The following is a 26,175-nucleotide window of genomic DNA, read 5'->3' on the forward strand; positions in this document are numbered from 1 at the left end:
GTGTGACATAGTCAGCAGTCAACACACCTTTGATCGTAGACTACAGTTAACTAACTGGTCTTCATGTTTAACCCTGCCACTGCTCCCCTATCAAGGGTGTCAGTCAAGGACCTGCATCAGCCCCGGGGCAGGTCACCTCCCCTGGGCCAAGCTGTCTCATTGTACCACTCCCCTGGCCGTGCTCAATCTCAGCAAATACACAACAATGTGAACAATAACGCAAACGCCTATGTTCTGCAAGTGTGTTAACGCCGTACTAAAGCATTCACCTCCGCTAGCATCATGCAGCTGCCAACAGCACTTCTAAACCAATATCAGGCCCCCCCCCCCCCTCCTCCCGGAGCATTTTTTTTTCCCTCGTCCTCATCTCAAGAGTCCATGGCAACGACATAGTCTGCAGCCTACGACAAAGCAAAGTGGGGAAGAGGAGGGGGAGGAAGGGGTATGGGGGGGGTTAGGCTGTAGATCAGGGCAGGGAGGATGGCGGTGCGACCAGGGGGTGACAGGGGAATAACATCCCTTTCTCCTCAATCGACAGGGACCATAACTCCTGCCTCTCCAGGGACAGATTGAGAAAGGCAATAGCCCTAGGGGCTGTGAAGCACGCATGCTTAGGAGAATTGAAAGTTAAAAGAAAAACGCTGTTTGCCGAGCCACTTCCACTGATCCAGCCGAGAGCACAGCTCTTCGCCACTGGAATTGTCTTCTTTTTTTCTTTTCTTTTTTTGAGGCGGCAATAGAAAGGCCCAGGTGCCATACTGTCCATATAGTTTATCAAACAATAAATCTCCTGGGGTTATTGTATAGTATTTTACCCTATTCTTTTTAGAGTTTTTCTGCACTTATTGAAGTTGATAGGAGAATTTGACCCATCTTTCTTTGTGAGGGGTCTGAGATATGGGCCTCAGTTGGCCTACATTTGTTTTTGCTGGGAGAGACTGATCAGATGAAAATAGTTTCTATAGAAATCAACTTTCCATCTTTGACTCTATTGCTGCTCTACTTTGCAGTAAATTGGCAAAATTGAACATGAACTATGTTGTTACAGCCCCACATACACAGCAGTGGACGTAATGTCCAAAAACACTGTCACACAGACATTTTCACAAGAATTGACCAAAAGACACCTATCATTATCAGAATAAGAAACTACAGTAACGCTTCTAGACATAGAGCCTCGAAAATGACAGTCTTGCAGTATATTCAGGCCATTAGAGATTTGTCAAGTTTAGTCTCTTTACAATGTCTCTTCTTCACATCGTGAATAAATAATAAAATCTATTTATTTTTTTTTGTAGAAAGGAAAATGCTTCTTCTTTTTTTTTAAATAGACCCCAAATAACAACAAAATATATATTATACAATTTGCCAATTTGAAGCTGATTTTGGACCGGTGTTTTCCCACGTGTTATTATCCAAGAGTTGAATTAGTTAATGAGTTGTCTGGAGGATGGATTCCATCAGAAATAACAGGTTAAGCTGTGCTAGGGATTTGTGCCTCCAGTAGGTTTGTATACACAGTAGATGGCTGGTACACTGACAACAAACTGTGTGCTGCTTGTTATTTTAAAATAGATCTTTTTCTTCACTCTGTATATAACTTTTTGCCGATGCTGCCTCTGTCACAGCAACCAATTGTACCTGCCAATGATGTTTAGTGCTCCTGCCCTTCAACTAGAGGCCAAAAGATTATTATTTTGAATATAGATTAAAAAAATATTATATACTAATCCACTTCAATACAATTAGATTTTCTATAACTCCAACTCACGACATGCGTTATCTCGAGGCACTTGAGATCGTATGGGTCGCGACCTTACAATATTACAGAGAGAAAGCCAACAGTTCCCACAACGAATACCCACTTGGTGACGTCGGAGGAAAAAATACTCACTTTCAATTCAATAGTTGTGGTAAGCATGAAGAGAACAATAAGAAGGTCATTAGTTTGAGTACACTCGTTGATGTTGATGTGTAGATGTAAAAACTTCCAGAGGACTCTGCTGCGCAGATTGCACGCATATTTGTACGGTGCTGGTGTAGTGTGATGCAGTTTTCTCTGTTTGATTTAGGTCATAACCACAAAAAATAACAACTGAGCAAAGATGAGAGGAAATTAATGTGGAGCAGAATTTATTGATTAAGTATTAAAACAAGTGTTAAGAGTGTGTATGGATGTGTAGGGGCATCATAACAGCTTTTATGGCCTGATCAAATTTACAGTGGCTTATTGAATGGCTTTTAATGCCCGTCTTTATTTTCAGTTGTAACCCGCGGAATGTCTAGCACTCCGGGGCACGTGTGATGGCTCGGCGCAGAGAGCGGCAATAAATTTTCATACATCGTCTCTGGAAAATTACAGATGCTTAATCATTGATTTTTATTGTTTCATCATGATAACATTATCCCAGAGAGCGAGGGCTGGCAAAAGAGCCGCCCATAAAAAAGGGGAAGAGGTTGAATTAGTTAGGACATTTTAAAGAGTGAAGTTGACAAAATGAAACGATGGCGTAACCGGCTTTCTTTTGTCTAAAGTGCAGTGTATTGATTTGTGTAACTGTATGTAATATCCACGGACAGTTTAATGCCGTAAACATATAAACAAGTGGAACCTTCACCAGCAAATCAATCTGTCTGTTTGTGAGGAGAATACACTAGATTACATGTCAAGTCTGCCTATGTATGTGTCATTTGCCAAGAAATTTAAAAAGTTATAATTTACTATTTGAAAATGATGCACAGGTCATGTGATATTATGTAGCCGTGTTCTTATCGGGTTGTATGACAAGAAAGAACAATGTGATTTTTCTTTTTTCTTATTGTGGAACATACAGAGAAAATTCTTGAAATCAACAGATAAGTGGAGAAATCTAAAAGTAAAGAGTTGTTAGAAAGACAAGTTGCTCTCCTAGAATAATTTTATGTTAAAATAACGATCTGCATGTTGTTGTTTTTTCTAGGAGCAAGAAATCATTGAAATGAGATTCATTCTACAGCAAAGACAGTAGTTAGAGATTGATTATTGATTGATTGATTTATTGAAGCTCCTCTAAAACCTGAATATGTTCCACTTTGTGAAATGTATCACTACTGAGTTGTTGCAGTTTATTTCAGTGTATAAAATCCAAATGCAATTAATTACTTGCATTAATTATAATTTATTTATTCCAAAGAACTTGCTCTCTTATAACATACATTCTTTATCCCTTCATTTGTTGACCAAATGTTCTTCTTCTTCTCTTCTCTATTTTAGTCTTCACATTTTCATTTTACAAATCATCTGGATTATACCCTTTTAATATCACATACTTTCTAAAAAATTAATTATACAGTTTGTCTGTTGACTTGCAAATAAACAAATAACAATGAAACTGTGTTAGAGTAAAGGAATACACGTTTGTTTGTTTTGTTTTAATTCGTTTTTACTGCGAATGTATCTGAAATACTAATGCACATCTTAAGTTTGGTCTACTTTCCTCACTCTCACATCTACTGTAATTCCACCTCTGCAACTAGAGCGCGAGAAAGATGAAATTTAAATGTGTGCCCGCGCAAAGATTTATCGTGTGCATATAAAAAAAAAATATCAGGATCATTAAGTCCAACTCTCCTGCCATCAACCTGATGAAAGCTGGCAAACACCAACTCAGACTTCATAAAACTGGGGTGTGTGCCAATGTGTGTGTGTATGCGCGTGTGTGTGTATAAGGGATGTGATAAGGTAGATTGACTTCTAATATAAATGGCAGAGGTGTCTACTGACATCGGTATAGCGGTGCCCTTTGTGTCCCTACCTGGCAGCCTCACTTTGTGCGTGCGTGCGTGCGTGTTTGTGTGTTTAGTCATTACTTGTGTTGTGGGGACCTCAATCTGTTTACACACTTTTTAATTATGTTAATCATAAACTTCTAAGGTGAACACATGTCTTTAAGGTTAGGGTTAGGTTATGTTTAGGTTAAAGATTAGGGTTACGCAAGCAAAGTAGTAATTATAAGTGTCCAGGAAACTGTAAGTAGTGTAAGTCTATGTAATGTCCTCTGAAGTCATGGAGACACGACTGGTGTGTGTGTGTGTGTGTGTGTGTGTGTGTGTGTGTGTGTGTGTGTGTGTGTGTGTGTGTGTGTGTGTGTGTGTGTGTGTGTGTGTGTGTGTGTGTGTGTGTGTGTGTGTGTGTGTGTGTGTGTGTGTGTGTGTGTGTGAGTGTGTGTGTGTGTGTGTGATAGCGTGTGTGTGTATACACAGATGTACATACATTCTCTCCCTCCCTCCCTCTCTCTTTAACGCACACACATATGACACATAAAAAACACACACAAACACACTCTGGGGCAGGCAGGTTAGCCCTCCTCCATACCGGCACCTGCTCCGCTGAAGGTGAAAGAAGTGCTCACTTGAGCTCATTGAAAAGTAGATGTGACAGTAAATTTTTCAGGCCCTTGTGAGATGGGAGATCTTGTTATAGCAGTCAGGATGGGGGTCAGGGCAGTGGCTGCTTGATGATTGAGGAAAAGAGAAGTAAATTCATTCTGCTTCGGGCACTTTGTCAAGTGCCAGTAGCTTACCGTTGAGAGCCACTCACCCATCACTGTGTTACGGCCCCAGAGGTCACCTCCAGCGCCATAAATCTGCCACGCCTCCTCGCCTGCTAAACCTATTGCCTTCCCCCGGCTGAGCACGGGCAGGGAGAGAGGCTGCAGCTGCTGCTGCTGCTGCTGCTCATAGTTACTCAAATGAACAAAAGACAGAGGGGAGAATATAGATTCTCCTCCCGGTGCTGCTGTGTAAGAGGCGCGTTGTGCCAAAGAAGTGATGTGTACGTTTGGACCATTGGTTGCGTTGTGTTTTGTGTCAGTGCGGAAGGATTGATAGATTTCAAGTATGCAAACAGTATATGTTTGTAGAGATGGACATTTTCTTCGTGTTACGATTGCACGTGTTTCCAGTTACATTTTGTCATTAGATGTCATGCAGTGTATCTGTGTGTCTAGAGGAGGGTTCTTGTAGCTTTTCCTGTCAATTCAAGTTTTTGGTTTTTTGGATGCCTGAGAATATGGTTTAAAAACAAAGAATTATCATCATAGGGGCAGTAAAAATTAAAGAAAGATTAAAAAAGCTGATAATGGAAACTCAACATGTGTTGCGTTTTCTCTTTGCAGACAGATACATAAATAAAACTAATAATCAGCCTCAGCCTCTCAGTCTCCTGCTCATCCCACTCCACTTGTTCCCTCACTGAGATTGCATCCCCTTGACCTCCTCCGGCCTCCCGTGAACCATTCGCCTGCTCCTCATTCACACAGCCCCCATAGTCCTGAACTTTACATACCTTGATACACGTAGTATCAGGATATAAAACATGTTCTGCTCGGCATCTATTGCAGCAGTTGTAGCAATGATTATTGCCCAAATAAAAAAAAATGTGTTTCTCTTTGACAGTCTGACACAATGTGAAACTGAGCACCTCCATATATGCAACTACATTTTATGCTGCTGTATCAAATACAAAACCTTTTTTATCTGATTGTGATGTGCAATATATGATTTTTAATTAAACTAACTGAGATGGAAGAAATTAAAAAACTTCTTCAACTTAAAGTAAATTTTATTCAAGTATTTGTTTTGCTACATAATATCTTATTTTTACACTGTTTTGCTGTTTTGTTTCTGAAGAGAAGGGAGCCGAGAGATGTGCGAAAGACACAAAGCAAATTATCGTACAGAAGAAGGCAGGGGAAGTCTGCAGTCTTACATTCTACTGAACGAAGTAAGATTGGTCGACATTTAGACAGTACAACCTAACATTGTTACCTGTCGGCTCTGCATGGTCTAATATTAGCTTTGATTTCACGTGATGTGTTGTACTACACTGCATCATACACACATACAGGACATTCAGCCACAGTTACACAAAAAGAAAAAGTATGTTTATCGCTCTTGTACACATGGAACAGTAGGCCACAGTAGTGCCACATTTCATTCTGGGCTGCAGTCCACCAAGACTGGTTGAAGTCGAGCCCTTTTTTCTTCTGATGAAATGTAAGATTGTTGGTTAGAAGATTCCTTCAGCTGTTATGTTTTTGTGTTAGTGTTTTAGCACTGCCAACACGCCCTCAACATTTCAACAAAAGTTGTTCCAATACGCAAAACAGAGGAGAAGTACGCTTTTTTTTTTTACTTCATGAAGACCAAAAATAAAAGGAGGAGGAAATAGAAGTTTAAGAGTTTGGGTTTGGCTCCAGTTACCATGCTAAGCCTTATACTCTTTCATTGGGTCACACAAAAACAGACACCAACATACACAAACCTCAGGGGATCTGTTCCCTCTTTTCTAAATTGATAATTGAAATATCATGAAATTATTGATATATTTTGCCATGTGCTAACATTTTCCTGAAAGGGTGGTATAACGTAAAGAAGAAGAATGAAAAAGTATCCTGGTCTGGTGTGTGGCTGTGTCTGTGTGTTGTATGTGCGTGTGAGTGTGTGTATTTTTTATTCTTTTTTACACATGCTTGTATGTCCATATGCGTACACATTGTGAGTGATCACTTCTTTCTGAAGTTTGTCATCGTACACTATAATTACACCTACTCCAAATATGTGTGTGCGTAGGCTTTCTGCTGCCCATGCGCACATGCATGCGTGTGTGTGTGTGTGTGCGTGTGTGTGTGTGTTTGTGTGCACACGCCTTTTAAGCTTGTATTGTACGAACACCAGCCTGCTTTCAATATAGCCTCTTATTAGGGGGTGATTATCCTGCCTGCATCTGGCTTCTCTCAGCCGTTGACTGGAAGTTGGAGAGGCCAGGGGCACCCTGGGAAGAGAGGAGTGAAAACTTCCTGAACCCGCTTTTCACCCTCCACCCCTCAACTCCAATGAACCTCTCAAAGAAACCACCTTATATTCACACTGGTATTTGTGTATTTCTATGTACAACAGAACGTTGACGTTAGCCACTAAAAGTATTCACTCTTCCAGGTGAGATTTACCTCGTCTAAGATTTGCACTTACTATGTGTTTGTCCTGAATGAACCCATTCCACTAATGCTACATGCGGAAAATTTCAGACAATAAGATTACTTAGACTAAATAAATAAAATTAATGAAATGAAATAAATGTTATTTATTAAAAAATATTTTCTGCGCAAAAAAACCCATTAGCCTAGGCTCCAAAAATACAGTTGATAAAAACAATGTTTGGCACTAATCCTCTTCAACACAGACAAGCACGTATGCACACAGTTTCCTGGCGGCATACTGCAACTAAACGCCACTGGACGATGCAGATTGCTGCACCTTGATCTAAGAAAAATGCTCCGTGGAGCAGAAAAGGGACGAGAAGAAATAGATAGTAGACGGGGAGAAAACGGTGTGGCAGGATCCCGAGGGCCTGGTCGGGGACTTTGTAGGAACCCATACATCAGCTGTCACCCAATGAACTCCCTAAGAGTCACAACACAGAAACACAATAGACTGGACAGATGGTCCCAAACAAACTGCAGTGGGTCTGATGCTATTACAAGCCGTTTGCCTCATGCCAGAGACTCGCGAGTGTAGTGGATGCCTTGCGTGATCATTTCTGAATGACTGAATGTGTGTTTGACTAACCAGCTTCTGGTGTTTCAGCGAAGCTTCTGGTGTATTTTTAACCACCAGATGACCATTGGTAGCTGGAGCAGGATGCATGAGTGCGTATGTTCTTTTCTCATAATTAAGATTCAATCAAAGGCGACACGTGATGGTGAACACACAAACCGTGTAATGATTGATTTGCACGCAGTGGATTGCAGCCAACTCCGTAGGCCATGACGAACTTTTGGCTGATAACCAATAACCAGACAAACATAAAACAGACCCCCTCCTCTTTTCCGTGTTACCCTCAACCCTCCTCCCTCCCATCCTTCCTCCCTCCCATCCTCTCCTCCTTCCGCTCCACTTCATCTGCTCTCCTAAAGAGAGGCTCTGACACCTCCGAATGATGAACTCCTTCATTGCGTTGACCTTTCTCCCTCGGACTAGTCACCCGCCCTGCTGCCCTCTTCCATGTAGATGAGACAGAGACAGATGAAGATATTTTGCAATGCGTTGTGCACGCATGGGTGTCGGTGGGGGGATGGTTCGGCGCATCGTGCGGTGACACAGTGAAATTAGTTTTGGTGTTGGTGGATGGCGGCCGACCCACCTTCAAATCAGCAGTCAACCAGGGAGATTAATCCAGACACAGAGGGCCCGTTGGAGAGCAGTCGTGACAGCACCTGAACGAGAGGACAGGCAGATGGGGCGCGCTGGTTCACAACAATGATATACCTGCTGAGACTGTGTCCATATATCTACAGTATGTGTGTAACTCTGAGGTTTAACATACAGATTGTTAGACTGCTGTGGGCATGAATAGTGAATAGAGTTCAGACCAAGTTTCTTCATTATGGAATGTTAAACACTGAACTCATTTGCCATTTTTCTGTAGGTAGTTGATCCTTTACCTGATTAGAAAAACAACTCACCCAAACATAGCCTCTCTAAATGGGACTTGAGTCTTTGGCATCGCCGAGTCAGGACATCATATTATCAGCAGCTGAACTGCATCTGTGTTATTGCTTGAAAGAAAATGCATGTAATTGTGCAATACATCCAAATCACACATTCTGTAAGAATCCTAAAGAAACGAGGTGATACAAGGTGGGCGGATCAATAAGAGCTGATAAGTTAGCAAAATTTTCTAGCCAGCATTTCACACGAGCACTCCAGGCAGTAACAGTGTCGTCCATTAGTGGTCACCTGTCCTCTTGAAGTATCCTTGAACAATCTTTACCTGCTCAGGCGTTGCAAGACAATCCAGATGGGAGCATCAGCTAAGTGCCTGGAATGTCAAATGAGTGTCAGAATTTGATGAATATGATATCATTAGCCACACTCTCCTTGCCTTCTTTGTTTTCTGCTTTAATTGGCTCCAATTTCTAATCCTCCACCTTTGGGCGATCCTCCGTAGATCTGTCTTGTTTCCTTCTACAGTATAATTGGCTCAGATCGGTGCATATTACAGGTCACCTAGATGGGGGGTGACCTGTAATATGCTCATCATTCTTAAAATGATGAGCTTCATCTGATCTTGTTTTTCCAAGATGGTTCCTGAATGCAACATTTTCAGAGGGAACTCTTCACTTATACTAAACGCCTCCGTGGCAGATCATGCACCTTTCTGACCTTTCCTTGTCCACTTCCTAGAAGCTGCAGCACTGCATTGATGAGGGATGATGCCTTTCTAGGGCCTGATTCTGAAGTTACAGTAGGATATTTTTTCCATTTATGCATCGACACCGGTGCATTTCATCCAAGTGCACGTGTGTTTGTTTTGGACATAGAGCACAAACAAACACAATCTTGTGATTTTTCAGCGGAAATATTTGGGTTGTAAAATAGGCATGAAATCCTGTCGTATCTGCTCAACTTCCAGTATGTAGATAACATTATCTTGTATGTTTTTAGTTGTTGCAGTATAATTTAGCGACAACTCCTGCTTGCTTACTTGCTCTGAGAACATATCCCTGTCGGTGTGTGTACGTTCATGTGTGCATTCAGTTACTTTTCAGTGGAGCTGAACACTTTTGGCAGCAACGACTGCCCTAGAACCTAACTCTGTGTGTGTGTGTGTCTTTGTGTGTGTCTCTGTCTCTGTCTGTCTTCAGGTCAGCTGTCCATTCCTTGTGTTCAAGAGAGACTGGAAAATCCCTCGAGCCAAACCTTCAATGGCACTCATCAGCATGGGAAGGTATCTGACTCATGACACACACACACACACACACACAGCAGGGTATATATAAGTTGCTCCAGTGGCGCTTTGGGTAACAGGGCAGGGGGTGTAAAGCGGCATTTGATCTTTGACCTTAGGACAAAAACAGACTGAACCCTGGTGTTGAACTATAACTGTGTTGGGTTAACACATTCAACAGCAGCAGGTCTGATAATCCTCACTCTCTGAGGAAGTACAGTGCAGTTGATTGAATGCAATTTATAGGATTTACAAGAAATCCTTGATTAAATAAATAAATGAGAACATGACTCATCTTTGGTACAATATAAACTACACAATTTGGCCTGATGAAAATGAATTGCTTATATTTAGAACTACACTTCTTAATTCTTATATAAAGTAATAACCGTTGAGTTAGTTAATGCCAATCCTCTTTGGACTCATTTAATTTTATATTAATATTAATTTCATATTAAACTGCTAAATAATATATTTGCAATAAATATAAAATGCTTTTTAAAAAATGTAATTTGTGGCTTTTCAATTATTATTTTCTTTTTTGCAAAATAGTTGTTCTTTTTTTGAGCTAACTAAAAATTTAATGTGATAAATTAGACGATAATGATTTTTTGTGAAAGAAAACTACTTACAGGGCTCTGAAGAGGTCACTTTCTCTCCCTCTCTCTCTCACACACACACACACACACACACACACACACACACACACCAGTGCTTGAATAAATGCCTCTCCACTGAAATAAATGGAATCTGCATATCCCTGTCCCCCTGGTGGCCATTAGTAGAACTACATCACCACATATTTAACAAGTGACTTGACCTGCTAAATGCTTTGTCTTCTGTATCACAAAATCTGATAACTAGAATTCATAATGTGGAGTGTTTTTGAAATTTCAAAGCTGAGTGAAATAAGAGATCACACTTTTTATGAATGACAATTACTCTGTGAAAATATTGTTGTCTTTCCCTTTGTTTACCTGGACAAAAGTCAACTCAGCCTCCTTTGTGCTTCATAATACTCTGAGTGGTTAAGTATCTTAATCAAGGGCACGAGAGGTAATTGTAATGAGTGGGAAGAGTGTTAATCACTCCACCGATCTGAGAGGATTCTAAGCTGGTTCATAATACTGTTTAGAAAAAAAAATGTTTTGATATTTTTATTTTCATTTTGAATATTTTGAAGTAAGCGCTCCTGAGCTCTGAATTTCTGCTGTCATTCCCATGATTTAAAAGTGCTTTTTATGTACCTCCCCCCTTCTTGATAATACAGAATATTATCAGATTGCCAGCTAATTTTCAACCACATGAGGAAAAAAAGACAAAGCATGTCCCTCATTAAAGAATTATTACAGGGTCATTTGAATAGCAGCACATACACACAGCATTTTTGCTTTGAGACAGATATTTTTCGGGGTTCCGCTTTTAATTTCTCTCTGCCTCCTTTCACTCTTGGCAAACTGCTACCGCACAACAACTTCCAACTGTCCTAGCTCCGACGTGATCGAAGCTGACTTTGCTCTCTGCCCAACTTTGTTTTTCTTCGCAGCTGTTGGGTGGTCCGTGTCTCTCTCCCTCTCTCTTGCACTCTCTCTCTCTCTCGGTCTCACTCATTGTCAGGTTCACAGCGTCTGTTTCTCTTTGAGTGCTATGGGAGCCAGGCATGGCCCGAAACTCAATACCTGAGTATACACAATTAAGTTCACACCAGAGGTTATTGGGTGGAAGTGTGGTCTCGTTCCACAAAATGTGCGAGTCAGTCAAAGGATAGAAGGGGGTGTGTGAGTGTTTATGTGTGGCTGGTTAGTTGGTCAAGGTTAACTAAATGACGGAGGCATGAGATGGTGTGTGTGTTCCTGGGGCGGCCCTATGGTTTCTGCGCAGGCGAGAGTCGGAGCCTCTGCACCGGTTGGCTGCTGCTGTTGGGAGACTTTGCCTTGACAGGTTGTTCCGTCCAATTGCAATCAAAGATAAGGTTTTTGTAAGTGTGGCGATTGTCTTTAGCTTGGTTTGATTCATGATGCTAAATTTTGTCTTGTGCAAAGTTAATTCAGTTTAACTTTTCCCTGGCTGCAATGGTGGGAATTTCTCCTCTCACATTTTTTTTACAAACTGTTTTCTGTTGTCTTCCTTTTAGCATGAAGGCATTTTTCTTTTTGCCCACATGGGTGTGGCACCATGCTGGGATTTTTCTTCTTCTTTTTTTTTTTTTAATATGACATACAGTATACCTTTCCTTAAGTTTTTTTCTATAAACTTTATAAGAAATGTTCAGTGATCAAATTTTCAGTTTTATTCTGATTTATTTATTTTTAAATCCAAATCAGAAACAATTTTTAACATTTGTCAAAATTTTTGAAAAAAGAAAATCTCTGCTCTTGTGTTCGGTTCTGCAAAAAAAACAAAAAACAGAAAATAAATAATTCTGGTTTTGCTTTGCTGAACTCACCCCAATCGACCTTTCCAGCCTGTTGAGTGTTTCAGTGTTGGACCAGTTCGCCACAGCTCCCTCTCAGCACCATTCACACGCGATTGGGAGTCCCATGACAGGCCAGCTGGAACCTCCAGTCCACCCACGCACACCCTGACACACACACACACACACACACACAAATCCTCCATGGAGCCACCACTGGCCAGCTAGCCTGTCAGTCATTCAATGGGAGGGTTGTGTGTGTGTGTGTGTGTGTGTGTGTGTGTGTGTGTGTGTGTGTGTGTGTGTGTGTGTGTGTGTGTGTGTGTGTGTGTGTGTGTGTGTGTGTGTGTGTGTGTGTGTGTGTGTGTGTGTGTGTGTGTGTGTGTGTGTGTGTGTGTGTGTGTGTGTGCGTGCGTGCGTGCGTGCGTGCGTGCGTGCGTGCGTGCGTGCGTGCGTGTGTGTGTGTGTGTGTGTTGGGGTGGCCTGTGTGTTTCAATCCTACTTGGGAGTGGGACTGCTGGTGTCATGTCTGTCAACTTTGGGACCAGCAGGACACATGAAATATAAACCAGGGTTAAACTCATTTGTGGATTTTACTTAATTTATCAATTTTCATGTCAGAAACTGTTGATTAAAATTCCCCCCTGTGACAGTTAAGTATCTGGAAAGACAATAAAGCCACATTTCTCCACTTGTGGTCAACAAGGAATTTCCATCATATTAGAGCTGCAAAATCAACTTGCCATTTTCCAAATTGTGGTAAACAAACTACGAAATGCTGTCAGATATATATTATTGGCAAATATCAATGTATATAAGATATCCATTAATTTGGGGAAATGTTATATGCTTACCTCTAAATAAAGTTTTGTTCGTCTTCTGTTAGTATCAAAAAGATTCAGTGCATCTGTTAGTGACAGAAGTACTTTTATAAATTTGTACAGTTTTTATCAAAATAATATTTTACATTTTACACTTTTCACTCCTGAAACCTCACACACAAATCCATATACAATATACCCAACGTAAATGTTCCTGTCTGACACACACACACACACACATGCAGGCCTCTTCATTACAAGTGGATATGTCTTCGGGGGAGCACCAGTCATGTTCCATTAATCCAAAGCAACCAGTGGTGATTGATCAATTAGCCCTGCTTAAAGCCGGGGCTCAGGCTAATCAATAGCACTGATCACCAGCCAAAGGTTTTTCATTTAGACCTGCTGCTCTGCATGAGTACACTCCATTAGCATAGACCAAATGTGCTGTGAGGAATGCAAATACTAGAGCGAAAACACACACATGCACACATGTTTTGTGTATTTGTGTGGGTGATTAAAATAATGTATTTTATAGTTTATAGTTTGTGTCATTTACAAAACATCTGCGTGACTACTTAGGTATCAGGTACATTTCTGTTTCTCTTTAAATCCATGCAAAATATTTCTATTTCTACAAAATGTAAAAAAAATTTTTAAAAAAGAAGTAATTTCTGCTTTTTATTGACTGGATTATATTGTGAGGTAATTAAATGTAAAACAGCGACACTATTACCACAAACTGAATGCCCTAAAATCAACACCTCATTGACACAGTCTTAACAAAAATGACACATCATAAATTAAATAAAATTAATTTCATGGCCACGGTGTTAAGAGTTAGCCTCCGTCATCTTCATTTTGCAAAATTAGGGACATTTTGAATTAGTTTTGATTTGATTTTTGATTGAATGTAGTTCTGTTCTCCCTTTTGAAAAAGTTCTGACAGGTGATTTAATAAGTGGTAATATTCATCGTAAAAATTATTTGCCGTATTCTATGAACTGTAATTAAGTGACAACTTAGTTGTTTACAACGCATTTTTGTAAACTGAACTAGTTCAGAGCTGTGTTGGTGAATTCACTGCAAAAGTGATTTATTCCAGTGATGCTTAAGTGTTGTTTTTTTATCTGCTTTTATTTGCTTTATAATTAATTTGGGGTGGAGGGCTAGTTAGTGAGGTGTGCTGTGACTGGATTGTCAAAAACAACACTGAAACAAACAAAGCTCAGCAAGTACATGACTATTTATACTTTGCCTGTTCATTGCAGGATGCTATGATTAAGAGTGTCTGCCATAATAACAACTCATATACAATCGTCTCCAACTCGTCTTTATGGTGCCACAGTGAGCGTGTCTGGCTGTATTTCCCTTCATGCCCACTCACTGTAAGCCTTTTCTTAGTTACCTGAAAAACAGCGGATGTTATTTCTGATCCACGACCCCACCGAACCCACGGGATCATCCAGAGCCTAAAACACAAAAACACCGGCCCGCTGCCACTGACAAACTCACCTCTCTCACCCTTTCCTAACCCTCAGCGGGGCAGAGAGCCATTGTTTCACTTAAACAATCCTCATTGAATTAAAAACTGGCACACTGCTTTGTTCGGTGAGGCCGATGCATACTGCTGTCATGGGTCCTATCGTTAATGTGCCATCACTGCACCTCACATCCTCAGCAGACACAGGCTGCGCTGAGCTTATTTCCTCCATCTGTAGGTGAATGTGTGTGCATCTCTCTGTGTGTTTGTGTGTGTGTGTGTCTCTCTGTGTGTGTGTGTGTGTGTGTGTGTGTGTGTGAGGGAGAGGCTAATCCTGTGCAATGTGTTCGTGCTGTAGATGGGGTGAATGAGTAAGAGAGGAGGTTGGAAGGGTAGGTCATTGTGTGTGTGCATGTGTTTTTGTGTGTGTGCGATGGCGTTAAATCATTCAGCAGAGAGGAGAGCAGATAAGGATTGTGACAATTGGTGCTTTGGTCACTGGTAGATTCAGCGCAGAGCTCTGGCGACATATACACACACTCACTTAGTGAGTTATCGCTCAACACTGCACAGAAGAGGACCAGCTGAAACGTTTTTCTATTGTCTATATTTTATCTAATCTATGACAGACTGCCATCACTGGATTCTTTATTTGTCCTTCTCAATTTGGTCAAAAATATCACCTGATTTTAGTTTTCAGCCGTGGGAAATGTTTTCACGTTAAACCCTTAATCATTTAAAGTTGACTTTCTTGTGTATGACCCAATCTGATTTTGGTCGACAGGTTGGCCTAAAGGTTTGAGTCCTAAAGTGTTCTCGACAGAGACAACCCAACCCCACCTACCACACAGGCCATAGTATCTGCTGATTTGCACTTTAACCACTTAAAGCGTTCCAGTCAACAAGTCATGGATTGACTGGAATGAAACAGTTCATCTTTATGTTATATAGTCAGATTATATTATATCTGTCAATGGATATGGAAAAGACCCCAGGTACCACTAATGAGTGAAGATGGTCACGCTACCTCCACAGAGATTTGACTGACTCAGGCAATATACTGCGATCCAGAACAACAACAAATACAGTACTACCTCTGTTATGTTTATAATGTAGAGTCAAAATCACCTCAAGGGGCACTTTGTTGGTTGTGTTTGTCCTGGATTGTGTTAATCTGTATTAATCCAATGTCTGGAACTGTGGGTGGATGTTAGTGTTAGAACGAGGCTCGGGTTTAGGTGTTAAGGTAAAGATGTAAACAATAACTTCAATAGGAGATGGTGTCTGCATGCATGCATGCGTGTGTGCGCGTGCGTGTGTCCATGTATTTTAGCGGAAAGGAAGGGAGTTGGTTGCAGAGATACTGAGGCAGACAGGAAGAGATCATCCTGGCGTTACCATGGCTGAGGTTGAACCCTCTGGCTCCCCTGGCCCATGCATAGAACACACGCAGGTTATTACTCACACACACACACACACACACACACACACACACACACACACACATGCAGATTATAGAACATCACGATCATGCATGTGTTTTTCCTCATGGCCTCTCACCTATAACCTTTTAACTTCTTTGTATAGTTTACGCGTCATCTTCTCCTTTTTACTATTCCTTTCTCAGGTTACTGTATAAGCCTCAGATAAATCTGTAAAATGTGTCCACCCAGCCCAGTAACACACACACAGACACACACACCGGGAGCATTTACACTCATGTTCAAAGAGTTCGATGAGTTTTTTCGCTGGGATGGCATGGCAGCAGAATGATATTTCCGTGAGCCACGGCTGGGCCGGTGGGGGCGGGTTGGATGGATGGATGGATGGACGGATGACACCGTATCCACCCACCCTGGGGAGAGGAAGTCCCTATCAGAACACAACAGGAAAGAGACGGAGCAAAAACAAGCGCATGTCTTTTTGGACATTAAATCACTTCCTGTAGGGCTCTGGGCTGCCTCCCCCACCATCCTCAGCTTCCACCCTTTTGGCAAACAGCAAAATCGATCAAATCCGTGTGCTCAAAAGTGTGCATGTTCTCATCTCCTGTGACAGACCGTACTCGCAGGACTACATGTCCTGTGTGGTATCACCCTGATGAGTGAAATAACAAAGGGATGGGGCGTTGAGACCCAATCTAAACATATTTATTTTGAATCCTTTAATAATACAAAACACCTTTGCTTCCAAACTAGAATCTGTTGCCTGGCGTGAACAGCCTATACATATATATATATATATATGTAACGCTGTGCGGCCTGCCAATCTGATTTATCACTGAGACTTGCAGATGTGATGAGTATCATAGGATGCAAGTGCCATATAAATCCCTGCACCCTGACAGATCACAAGCCCGGAGTGGTCGAGCTGCTTTGATCTTCTTCCAAGAACAAAACACAAAGAGACAAAAAGGTTTATCTCTGTTGGGTGCAGGAAAAGGCCCGTTTTAATGGTGACGGGAAAAGACAATGACACCAGTTTCCATTAAATACACACACCAGCCTCTGTCTGCCTGCCTCGTCATGTTTTCAGGTGGTGTGTGACACTGGATGCAGACAGCAGACATCCTATACAGCAAGCGCGTGAGCGTAAACATCATACATCTATTAAAATGCAGCTCTCGCACAATGCTGTCCTCATCCAGGGCACAGCTGTAAAAAAAAAAAAAAAAAAATACGACTTCCTTCCTCGTAGGCAATATCCTGTTTATGTCTGAATGCAGGTCAGGAGAGGGGGATAGTGGTTCCTACCTCAGCCACCGTCATCCACCGTCATCCTTCCCCAGGTCTGACCCCCAGTCCTGGTGATGCAGGGACCTATGGAGTCCGGTAGCAAAAGAAATATTCACAAACAGCATTGGTCTTTACTTTCCTTTTTCTATCTTGGCACGCAGAATGATTTGTGTCCCCATGATCAAATCTGTCATTTTAATTATAAAACTCTTTGTCTTTATTACAGTGACTGTATGACTCTCTGGTGACAACACTAACGGCTCTGCTCTAGTCCGTCACTTAACTCCTGCTGAATATGTACTTTCATTTCTGGAAGTCTGAACGCAGGACTTCAATCTCCGATCTCGTAAACTTCTTTTTACTCTTTGATGCCGTTTTCATGAATGAAAGCTTCCTGACTTGGGTCAGAAAGCGAAGCCTTATATGGTATTTTGGTGGCGTTAGTTATGCTAATTTGCTATCCTCGTGCACGCAGAAGCGTTTGATGAATCCATTGTGGCGTGTTTGTACGAAGTCACAGTACAAACAAATATAACAGAAATTTAGGATCTTGCATGAGGCCCAGCGTTTTTTTATCCTCAATACACACAAAAATATGAGGTGGCCACAAAGCAAACGCACTCATTACCTTATTTGAGTTTTCCGCAGGGCCCCCCTGGCCCTCTCTCCCAAAAAAATGTCTCAGTTGCACACACACGGATCTTCCTGAGGCGGCCAGTTTGTTTCATTTTCTGCTGATTTGCCTAAAACAGGCAGCGGCTGCTGCTGTGAATGTTTAATTTAAGAGCTCATGTTCCCCTCTTTGTGTGGTTGTTGGAAGCATGGACTGGCTTGAAGGGGGCGAAGGGGGGCGGGGGGGGGGGTCCGATGGTGAAGTTGGGGAAAAACGGGGGATGGCTTATGGAGACCCGGGGTCTCTGGGCGCAGTCATTAAGATGGCTTCTCGGTTTAGAGATGAGAAAGCCTGCTCTGCACTCTGGGCTCATTGAAGATGCTCCCCTGCCTATGTGAAACATCCATTATTTATGAGTTTTTACAAATTCCAACTGACATTTTCATCAGTTGTGGATGTCTGTTTCTGATTTGGTTACACTGGGTGTGTCTGGCCTCCCGCCTGACAAGATGAAAATATTGGTTAAATACAACTGCTTGGTATTACAAAGCAAGGATTGTTCAGTTGGTTGAAGGTTGATTTTAAACCGTGACATTAGATTGTTACACAAAATAATAGGGTATTAGTCACCCCCTCTTTAAAAGTAATATTGATAACACTGGGCTCAGTTTGTCTTTTTAATGTAAAACTGTTGCTCCCAGTGCCAAGCTCCCTATCGCTACAGCTGCATGCGACTTTTAATGTTTCACAAAAACACGCGAGACTACAATTACACGATGTGGTGATTGATTTCAACAATGCTATAACATCCAATATACATTTTTTTAGTTTTAAGGAGTCGTATTTATGTAATGTGGAATGTGTGGCATCATTTAGTCTAATCTGTCACATTGTTGCTTTACTAAACTTGTAAGCTGTGTAGCTTTGTAACTTTCTCAGGAAACGTCAACACCACGAACATGATTAAACACTTGCAGAAGCAAAGGGAGTGTGAGGAATTTGCGGCCAATGAGGGCCAAGAAAAGAGCGGCAGACAGCAACAAAGCAAAGCTGATAACGGAGAAAAATTGCTCATTCGTTGTGCATGATGACCGCAATCGTCATGCACAGCTTACGAAGTTTCAGAACTGATTTCTGGAGTTGTAGATGTGTGCCCAATGCTAAGTCTGACAGCACAGTGAATAGACTCAAGTTTTGCTCTGCTGTGATTTCACATAGCAGAGTCCATCGCTAGGGCAACGGAGTAGTTGTTAAATGCATAGAAATTTTGTAAGAGCAAATTCCAAGTCATTTAAAGGGACAGTGCTAGAAATGTGATAAATACTCTAGATGCCCCTGGTATTGTCAGTTGGCAATTCTTCGCATACCTTGTAATTAATTGTGAACGAGGAAATTGATGTTGATAGGGTAGGTCCATGCTTCATCTGCATCTCATGCCTTCCCCAGTGTCAGTGTCCTTAAACACACTCACACTCGACATCCTCGAGGAGGTGTTAGAGATGTGGAGTCTGAGATATTATACTTGGCTACAACGCTGCTGTTCGAGAATATAAAGATAGGTATGTGGGGTATCTGGGGCCCCTGTTTACTAAAATGTTTTTTTGTATGTGTTTTTTGTTTGTTTACTTTGGTAGACTTAATGACAGTATAGTTAATATCAAACATCAGCATACAGAATGGGAATAATTACTCAATATTATGCGTAGTTAAATGTTAAATGAGCATTTTTATCGTTCCAGGTACATAACAAATGCAGAGGATTCATTGGCGGCAGAGGTAATGAATGTGTTTCATCAGACTCCTCAGTCAGCAGAGGCGAAGTCATCCAAATCTTGCTATTCTACGCTCAATCACATTTACAAAAAAAGCATTTTACACGTGCAAGTTATAATCAATGTGCACAACTTTTTCCCCACACACACACACACAATATTTATACAGCTACCAAACTTTTTTTTATGTATGCACAAATTCTTTTTCTACAGCTGCAAACCTTTGTCACACACGTCTTCATTTTTGAATGCAAATTTTCCAATACATGCACACAAAAGGTGACATGAAATGATTAGTGAACGTCATTTCACATGTTCAAAAGACTGGCGACCCTTATTTGCGACCTTGATTGAATACAGACAATTCCTGCTCTTTGTGATTCTTTTTTCACCACTTCTGATCATATCGGAATAGAGTTGTAGACCTGGAAAAGCAGATTTTTTTTTTTCTTACCTTGAGAGAATTGACTTGCTGAGTAGCTCCACATCCACGATTGTTTAACCCACACAGTGATTGTCTATAACCCCTTTCCCATTTATTTTATAGGTGGTAGTAATATGGTGTTCATGGATGACAAACACACTGTACTGACACTATTCCCCTGACTTTAGAAGGCGTACATGACTTGGAGTCTTCACCTGTGAAGGGTTTCAGATGGCACGTAGAAACGAAATAGGAAGACCAATCAGCAGATGTGTCCGCCAGACCCCTTGTAAGATTACCAGAAGATGTCCCAGTGAGCCCATGTGAGAATACAGACGGAAAATCTCAGGAACATTCGCGGCGAGCAAGGGTTTGTTATACCAAGGCACCAGCCCTCGCCTGAGATGTTCCTGCTGTCGAGGCTGCGTCGGACGTGGACAATCTCCTGCTGCGTCCTCCGTATGTGAAAACTCTGTCCCGATTCAATTTAAACAGCTTTACAAACCTCACGTCTCTAGAGCTGAGCCACAGATCCAGTTGCTTAGTCGATGTTCCTCTGAGATCTTCTCTTCTTCATATCTCTGTTCATTCATAGGAACCTCTGTGATAGTGTTATTATTGCAGCTTCTGGTAAGAGGACCCGGCCTCTTAAGAATCCTCAGTAGCTTCCTGAAACTGTCCCGAGGGGGAGGCACAGCAGACTAAATAATCAAGTCGAGTTTTGCATCTCGGCGACAATGTCAGAGCAGCTGTTTGCATCTGATGGCATGCCAGCAATTGTCCGTGGTGCTGTGATACAGAGAAGGGAAGAAAAGGAGGCATGGACTGGGCGGGGGGGGGTGAAAGGAAAGACCCAACAGACCCTCAGATAAATGTGTAGAGACAAATACACTGACACTTAACATTTGTTCGTGGACACATTAGCAGAGACACACAGTAAGTTGAGGCTGAATCCGTTGTTCCAGTCACAGATATGCGATGCAGTCAGTGACACTCAAAAGGACGGACAGTATTTGATTCACGGTGTAAACGGATTGCTTCGCGACACTTAATGTTGCACTTCCCTGTAAAAAAACAACTTAGCAGTGTAAACAATCGCTGATCTGTCGCTGACAGTTTGTGAGTTCAGTCTGTAGAAGTGTCTTTTGAAATACTGTACATCACTGTTTTTATAGGCATCTGGTCGAAACAGACAGGGCCTTGATGGAAAGCATTCGGTCTTAGTCAAAGCAGTGGCCCAATAATTTGCTTCCTGCGTTTGACGCTGGGCACGACTCTCCGCTCAGTAACGCTTATCTCAATGTAAATGTTTGCACAAGAGGTGGTTGTTTTTTCTTTAAAATGTTTTTATCTGTATGCCAACTTGAATTTATTCCCACAGATACATGTAGATGTCTACAGCTACAGATTGGTCCTTAAATGTGGGTCGCAGTACACGTTTGCGGTGTGACAGGGCTGTGTGTGTGTGTTTATGTGTGATTGGTGACGATCCTGTTCTGTGTTGGCTCCTGAGCTCTCGACAGTAGGTCACAGCTCAAGGCTGCCAGTGGTCCTGTCAGATTAAAAACGCTCTGGTTTTATGTGATGGGATCTGAGGCCGCCACCCTGCCTCATTTCATGCTGCTGGCTATACATTTTACTGTATGCCTGTCAACTTTAGTACGAATGAACACACACACACACACACACACACACACACACAGAGACCTCAGAAAAGCATTACGACCCTTTCACTTCTTCACGTTTATTCTCTATTAAAAGTAGATGAATTTTGTTGAGTCCATTGAAAAAGTGAATGCCTCTTAGTACATTCACGAACCAACGCGTGTTCATGTATGAAACCGGAGGTTTTGGTCTCCATAAAGTTATGCAATTATTTCAAGGTTATGCGCTGGCGTCCGGAAAACGGAGGGGGGCTGTATGTGGGAATGCAAATGTCCACAAATGTTGTTCCGGACATTTTCCAGAACTTTCCCTGCCAATCCCCGAGTGGGCCCCTGTGAGAATACAGCAGGTATCAGAGTTATCGTCGTGTCCGTCCTTTTGCATGCTCGACCCACAATCAGTGGTGTGAGCGCGTCTGACTCAGACAATCTCCTACTGGGTTCGTCATATGTGAGAGGCCAACTCTGGGAAACTATAGTGTCGGATTAGAATGAAGACATTCAGTGTTAGACGTTTAGTGTTGTGGTTTGGCGTGTCTTCATTAGCTGAACTTCAGCAAAAAAAAAATATATATATATATATATTGCTGTGACAATTACGACAGTGACAAATTTTTTTTGTAATGGCACGTAATGTCTCACGCATTGCTTTTTACTTGCTTTAATTTAATTTAAAAGTTTTCTATTATCGTCACTGTTTTCAAAACGATGCCTCTAAGGCAAACCAAAAATATACATTCCCTTTCACAGGGAGACGCTCTCTTTACCCAGTATTCTGTAGCTGATGAACAGTGTCGTGACATCCAGGTTGTCATGTTATTACAGACGCCCCAGACCTCTTTCTTTGTCGCTCCTATAAAGCACCTCTTTGTGACACTGTCAAAGTAAAGGTCAAGATTCCACGTGTACTCAAGCATTTACCCCTCGCCACGTGGCTGAGGTCTGGCAAGATTAATTCTTTGTGTCTTGCTATCGCTCTGTGTGCCAGGCTCGTCTTTCCTACAATGGAGCCTAGCAAACACAGGAGAAAAGTGTGCTCCTGAAAGTGTGTGTGTGTGTGTGTGTGCGTGTGTGTGTGTGTTTTTTAAAAGACATTGGTGCAACCGTTTTAACAGGGCGACTATTTGAATTAGATGTTCTAACCCCCCGCTTGCTAAATGGATTTCTGAAGTGGCAGTAGTTGGAGGCTTTCAATCGGATGTAACCTTGAGTCCTTTTTTATGTGAGCTCTGTAGGATTTAAGTGCCGGTATAACATGAGCACGACTGAATGCATGCTCCTCATTTTTTGAAATTGAAAAATCTCCGAAGGCTCTCCCCATTGTGCAGGCAATTAATGGAATGCTGTCAGCGAGGTTCAGGTGCTTAAAAGTTGTATTTTTTTTTCTTTCTCGCTTGCTCTCTTTTAATGACTAATAAAGGATCATCATCGTGGAGAAAAAAAAAACATAATGCTGTAGGCTTCCTCTTTATGCACAATGATGTATAATGCATGTTTTGAAATGAAACAGCAGCGGCCTTCGAACCATTCCATCGCCAAACCGTAGCGTGTTTGTTTTGCATGCCACGGTGAGGCTTTTGCATAACAATAGTGAGTGTTCCCATTAACAATGCGCGCGCCTATTAATTTGATCTTTACATTTTTAAAGTTTGTCCATCAGGCCGCCAAACACCGGGTCCCCCAGTCGCTGTTTGGTGTAAGTGATTAGAAAGTTGGCTAATTGCCTCTCTGAAGAGTTGTGCCGTTTCTTTTTTAAGCTTCCTCGCTCTCCTTCCGCTGTGAGCCTCCATCTGCTGTAACACCGAAACAGATGAATAAACCACTTTAGGCATCAATGAAATGGAAGAAAATCTTTCTCTCTTTGATTATTTCCCGATCATTTTTAGACAGCCACTACAATGTAACGGGCATCTTGATATATAGGGCAAAATATGGATAAAATGGCAAGGAAAGTAAATAATAATTTGATGGTCACTTTGGAAAAGGTTGTTTTTATATTCTTAATGAATTAGTAAGCATAAACAGCAAAGGATTTTTTCAAATATTAGAATCTAAGTCACTGATTGGTGTGGTAGCTTTGCCACCATGTGGTGCTCGGCGAGTGTTCATTTTATTCAGACTAGCTGTGCTTCTCTCCGGCCTCTCGAGCCTCAGGGCCTGACTGAAACTGGACTCGGTAGCAAAGAGGCTTATTCGGTTGCACCTTTTCCTGCAATCTTGGAACGCTGCCAAGAGCCTTTTGTTTTTTTTTTCCTCATGCCCCCAGTCTCTTCTTCTTTGACTGTGCTTTGACAATGCAGGGAAACGTACAAACACATCTCAGTAAACACGAGTGATGTGGTTCCAGAGTTTAAAAGCTTCAACAATGGCAGACACAACTTGGGGCTGTTTGTGTGACGGAGAGGAAAACTTGTTTAGAAACTGACAGCACTGAGTGCGTGCGTGCGTGCGCGCGTGTGTGTGTGCGTGTGTGTGTACGTACGAGAGAAAACTGTGTTTGTGTGTTCATGTTGCTTTTGGCAAGTTATTCATTTGTGCTTTTTTTTTCTTTTTTTCTTTTTTTTTCTTGCGCTCTGTGTGGTTATCTTTTGAGTTGGTCGGTTCGGAGTTGATGGCCACCTTCGGGATGCGCATAGCATGCATTTATGAGTATTTTCACCCGAGGCTGCACTTGTTAGAGTCTGTGGATAAATGTATATACATTATTTATACAAATTCAGGGCGAGTGAAAGTAGTTTTAACACATTTACAGACAGGAGGCCAGGCACTGCAAGCCAAGCTGCAAGTGAGGATTGTGCGCTTGGGATCGAGCTGGCCGCTTACCCGGCTGTGACCAGCATCCTTAATGCTGCACGAGAGCACCGCCAACATTATCGCCAGTCGGATGATCCCTAGAATCATGCACCCTCGTGGGAAAAACAAAATTGAAGAATAGATTGCCTAAAGTTTGCTGTGTATTTACAAGAGACACTTAAGAAAGCCATTGGATGATATTTCTGGATTTTTTAATCTGAAAATCCTAAAAAAAAAAAATTTAAAAAAAATTAAGAAGTTAGGAAAAAGAAAAACTACAGCCCGTTAAACATGCTGGAGAATAGAAACAGCTGGCAACTGGTTATTAAAACGTCTTTATTTTATGTCAGCTTGTATGTGACACGTAAAAGAGATGTACCTAAGAGAGAGACAGGGAGCGGCAGGGTTCCTATGTGTCCTGGAAAACCTGGAAAAAAGTTCCATCACATGGACATCTACAGCACATGGAAAGTGAGGGGGAAAGGGGAAATGTCCTGGAAAATCACATTGGATGGCAATAAAACTCAAATGGAAGGGATCAGGTTACGGGTTACGGGGTTAAATCTGGAATATTAGTCACTGCTAGCTGGTCACTGGTAGTTTTTCATCGTTTCTTTTTAGATTAACTTTATTTCCTTTACTGGCCATCAGTCATTTTTACTTGTTAGCATTGTCTCTTCAAACACAATGCTGCATTGTGAAGGTAACACGGACCATAACGTGATGTGTGTCAGTGGCAGGTAATAATCAAACCAAACTCGACTCCGGTATTGAATTGTACATTTAGATGTGTGAAGTTCAGTCTAGATTTGTCTGTTGGCAGATTGTATTTGTGTTGTTGGTGTTGGGACAGCAATTGTTTGTATAACTCATACGGGGGAAAAAAGGGATTCAGGTTTTAAATCAATGACTATAACAGTGATACATTTTATTTACTTGCCAAGCATAGAGCACAAATGTCTTTTCAAAAGAAGTTAAAATGTAAAAAAAAATAAAAAATGACAGGATACTGTAAGATATAAAAATAGAACAGTAAATAAAGAGAAAAATCAGTGTGTACTAAAACATAGTGACTTTAAAACATCTTAAGGTGATGTCCATGTACTGAAATGTTTCTATAACACTTGACCTCTAATTACAGGAGTGAGTGACGGAATGTCAGGGAGACGAGATGATTTCAGAGATGAGTTATAGCCAAAGAGTGCACATCTTTGAAAAGACTTCCGCAGAGAGGAATATATGAGAGTGTGTGACTCGATCCACGTCTGTCATACCAACGAGATCATCTCTGAAAACTGTCCTGGAAAAAGATTTCCAAGAAAGAATAGAAACCCTGAGAAGGGAGGGCTGGTCGGATCACACAAAGTGAGGCGATCAGTCTAGTTGTTTTATCATCAGTCTAATTATTCGTCATTTTTCAGGGGATCTCATGCATTTTGCACAAACCTGTACCAGTTAGGATTTGAATCATTTTTGGATCATTTACTAAAAGTCTCATTGCAACAACGTTGACGTGTGTGCAGTTGAAGGCCGTATGACCTCAATTGTTGACTCAGGGTAATTCACTCACTTCATAATTGATGGTTTGATGAAGAATATTGGACATTGATTGCTATGTTATTAATTCATGTTTTTAAGGATATTGAAATGGGATTCAGCCAATTACAACCTTTTGGAGTGTAACAGCA

The 26,175-nt window shown here is 41.5% G+C and overlaps 1 protein-coding gene across 3 annotated transcripts in view; it reads left to right on the forward strand.

The window, feature by feature from the left end:
* Positions 1 to 26,175, forward strand: part of LOC118318462 (adhesion G-protein coupled receptor D2) — an 81,481-nt gene that overhangs the window by 54,470 nt on the left and 836 nt on the right. For all 3 annotated transcript variants that reach the window (XM_035648135.2, XM_035648137.2, XM_035648139.2), the window contains one exon: positions 9,687 to 9,769. In XM_035648135.2, the coding sequence (XP_035504028.1) occupies positions 9,687 to 9,769 (83 nt within the window). The remainder of the gene's footprint in view (positions 1 to 9,686; positions 9,770 to 26,175) is intronic.

This window comes from Scophthalmus maximus, chromosome 13 (assembly GCF_022379125.1).
Source record: "Scophthalmus maximus strain ysfricsl-2021 chromosome 13, ASM2237912v1, whole genome shotgun sequence".
Taxonomy (NCBI): Eukaryota; Metazoa; Chordata; class Actinopteri; order Pleuronectiformes; family Scophthalmidae; genus Scophthalmus; species Scophthalmus maximus.